Genomic DNA, 2,431 nt, shown 5'->3' with positions numbered 1-2,431 from the left:
CACTGCCAAGCTCAGTAAATATTGTCGAGCTCTCGGTAAGTTCCACCGTGTTCTCTTGAAGTCAAAGACAACCCAATCCAACTTAACCTGGGCATGATCTGAGTCTCCAATTGACTCGAGTCCCTGTTGAGAAACCCTTTCAACTTCTTCGTTCTCAAGGGCAATTCCATTCGCTCTTCTGATACGCTACGTAAAATTGAAATTGCAGAGCAAGCGAAAGCTTCATGATTTGCCACCGAACCTTTTGATCTTTCGTTTCTAATTCACATAACTCTGGACTCTACGAGTGATACATTAAGTGTATGATATCCAAGATACTGCAGGCACGCGCAATATTTGAGGCATCATCAAAAGCCCAACGCATGAAAAAGGCAAAAAGCTCCACTTATTCACCACTCGAACGTCAAGACTACTTTACATTTCACGCTCTTTCATGATGCCTACCTATTTCCATCCTTTTGTTTTTTTTCCATTTTTCCTTTTCCGCTCTCTTTCTCGGCACCAGTGCCCGCTGTGGTCTCTGTTTCTTTCTCGAAAGAATCTAACTCACCACCGTTCGTAAATTATATTTTTTACGCCATGCTCAAAGGTAGACAAGTTGCGTTTACTATGTGAATGATCGCAGAATCACAAGAAAGTCCGGTATGGGTTGAAGAGTAAGTTAAGGCTCCTGTTGAAGTGACCAGGACCCTGTCGCTTTCCTTGTCCGAGTTGCGAATTCTGATCATGCTCTTCGAATTTACTGACTTTGATCATAATAATTATGCCTTTATAAGTGGTCAATCTTCAAGCTTAGATTCTGCCGAATAAACAAACAATCTCGTGTATCTGCGTTTAGTGAGTCTTTTTCTCCGGAGGAGGAAGAAGAAAGAAGTCGGTGTAGATTCTTTGATTAGAGCACAATGCCGCTGCCTTTCTCTGTGATCTTTCACCTAATTACTCTTCTTCTACTTGGAGTCTCGCTGTCGCACGCACTGCCGGTGCCCGACCCCGCGCCCATCCAGCTTCGCCCGGCCGCTTCCACCTCCTCTGTCGCCGAAGCCACCATTCCGGCCTTCCCCGAGCAGTCCGACGTAGCCTCCTCTGCCTGCCCCCTCGACCTCCCCGCTGACCTCCTCCCTTCGGTGACCGCCGCCTGTGCCTCCGGCAGCGGCCACCTCCTCGTCCCCTCCCGGCCGCACTGCTGCCCCGCGCTCGCCGCCTGGCTCTACGCCGCATTCTCCCCCACCGCACTCGCTGCTCGTCCCCTGCCTGACGCCGGCTACGACCTCCCGGCCCTACCGGACGACTCCGAGGCGTGCGCCGCCGGCGCGGAGCGCGCGGTCCGGGCGCGCGGACTCGAGCTCCCCCGCAAGAACGCCACATGCGACGCCGCCTACTGCTACTGCGGCGTCCGGCTCCGGCGCCTCGCGTGCACTGGCGGGTTCGCGGCGGACCCTAACGCGGAGGGCCGGTGGGTCCCTGCCGGCGGCGGAGCGCGGAGATTGGAAGAGGACTGCACCGGAGCGGGCCTTACCGGATGCTCTCGCTGTCTCAGATCCCTCAACCAGGTGAACCAGCCACCTCCCCGATCGACTCGTCCTCAAAAAATATAAATCAATCTTCCGACGGCGAACATTAATTACTCGTGCATGCAGCTGAAGGACAACTCGTCGAGATCGTCAGGGGGCACAGCCGACCGCGGCGACCGGGAATGCCAACTCATGGGAGTAATGTGGCTGCTCTACAGGAACAGGACGCTCTACTTGCCGACCGCCACGGCCGTTCTCCGAGCCCTCATGGCGGCCGACGCCGCCGGAAGCCCCGATCCCAGCTACTGCGAGCTCTCACAGGACGCTATGCCGCTCGCCGTGGGTTCTAATCAAATTGACGTCCACGAAACATCCTCTGCTGCTCTGTCGACTCTGTTTCATCTCCCATTGACTCTCCTCCTCTGCATCATCTTCCTCCTCTAGTTAGTTAATTAGACTATGCGCCGGAATTGAAATAAAAGGGATTTGGAAGAACCTACGTACGCTATTCGATTTCATTTCTTTGTAATTATATGTTGCTTCTATCTCGTGGTAGACTCTTTCCGCTTAATCAATTTTGATGTTTTAGCTTTGCAAGAACAATGATACGGGTTATAACGAGGGAATATGAAAGATGATTTAATGGTCAAAGTCAAGATGATATAGGGATCAAAGTCAGAATAGGAGAGCAATTTTCATATGATTTTGTTGATCGCCCAAATCTCAAGTTTTGCCCGAATGGTTGCAACACAGGATGCTCGGCTAGAGCCGACTGACCAAAAAGTTAGTCGGACATAGAACTCTAGTATTGTACTTTGGAGGTTAAGAAATAATGTATTCGACCAGTCAAATAGCCAACCAGGTTCAAAGGGCCCTGGCCGGAGGAAGAGATGACTGAGCTCTAAACGCACAAGCCTTAT

The 2,431-nt window shown here is 51.7% G+C and overlaps 1 protein-coding gene across 1 annotated transcript; it reads left to right on the top strand.

The window, feature by feature from the left end:
- The first annotated feature begins 609 nt into the window (after window positions 1–609).
- On the top strand, window positions 610–2,010 carry LOC121977665 (uncharacterized GPI-anchored protein At4g28100-like). The gene is made up of 2 exons (XM_042530121.1): window positions 610–1,550; window positions 1,638–2,010. The coding sequence occupies exons 1-2, from the start codon at window positions 903–905 to the stop codon at window positions 1,953–1,955; spliced, it is 966 nt and encodes a 321-aa protein (XP_042386055.1). The 5' UTR covers window positions 610–902; the 3' UTR covers window positions 1,956–2,010.
- Window positions 2,011–2,431: the final 421 nt, after the last annotated feature.

Source organism: Zingiber officinale, chromosome 4B, assembly GCF_018446385.1.
Source record: "Zingiber officinale cultivar Zhangliang chromosome 4B, Zo_v1.1, whole genome shotgun sequence".
Lineage (NCBI taxonomy): Eukaryota > Viridiplantae > Streptophyta > Magnoliopsida > Zingiberales > Zingiberaceae > Zingiber > Zingiber officinale.
The sequence above is the reverse complement of the archived record's forward strand: the minus strand, read 5'-3'. Positions and strand labels throughout refer to the sequence as shown.

Excerpts from the sequence above, each read along its gene's own strand:
- LOC121977665 (XM_042530121.1), top strand. The coding sequence starts at position 903 with ATGCCGCTGCCTTTCTCTGTGATCTTTCACCTAATTACTCTTCTTCTA. Across the intron at positions 1,551-1,637 it reads GTCTCAGATCCCTCAACCAG|CTGAAGGACAACTCGTCGAG; the intron begins GTGAACCAGCCA and ends TCGTGCATGCAG.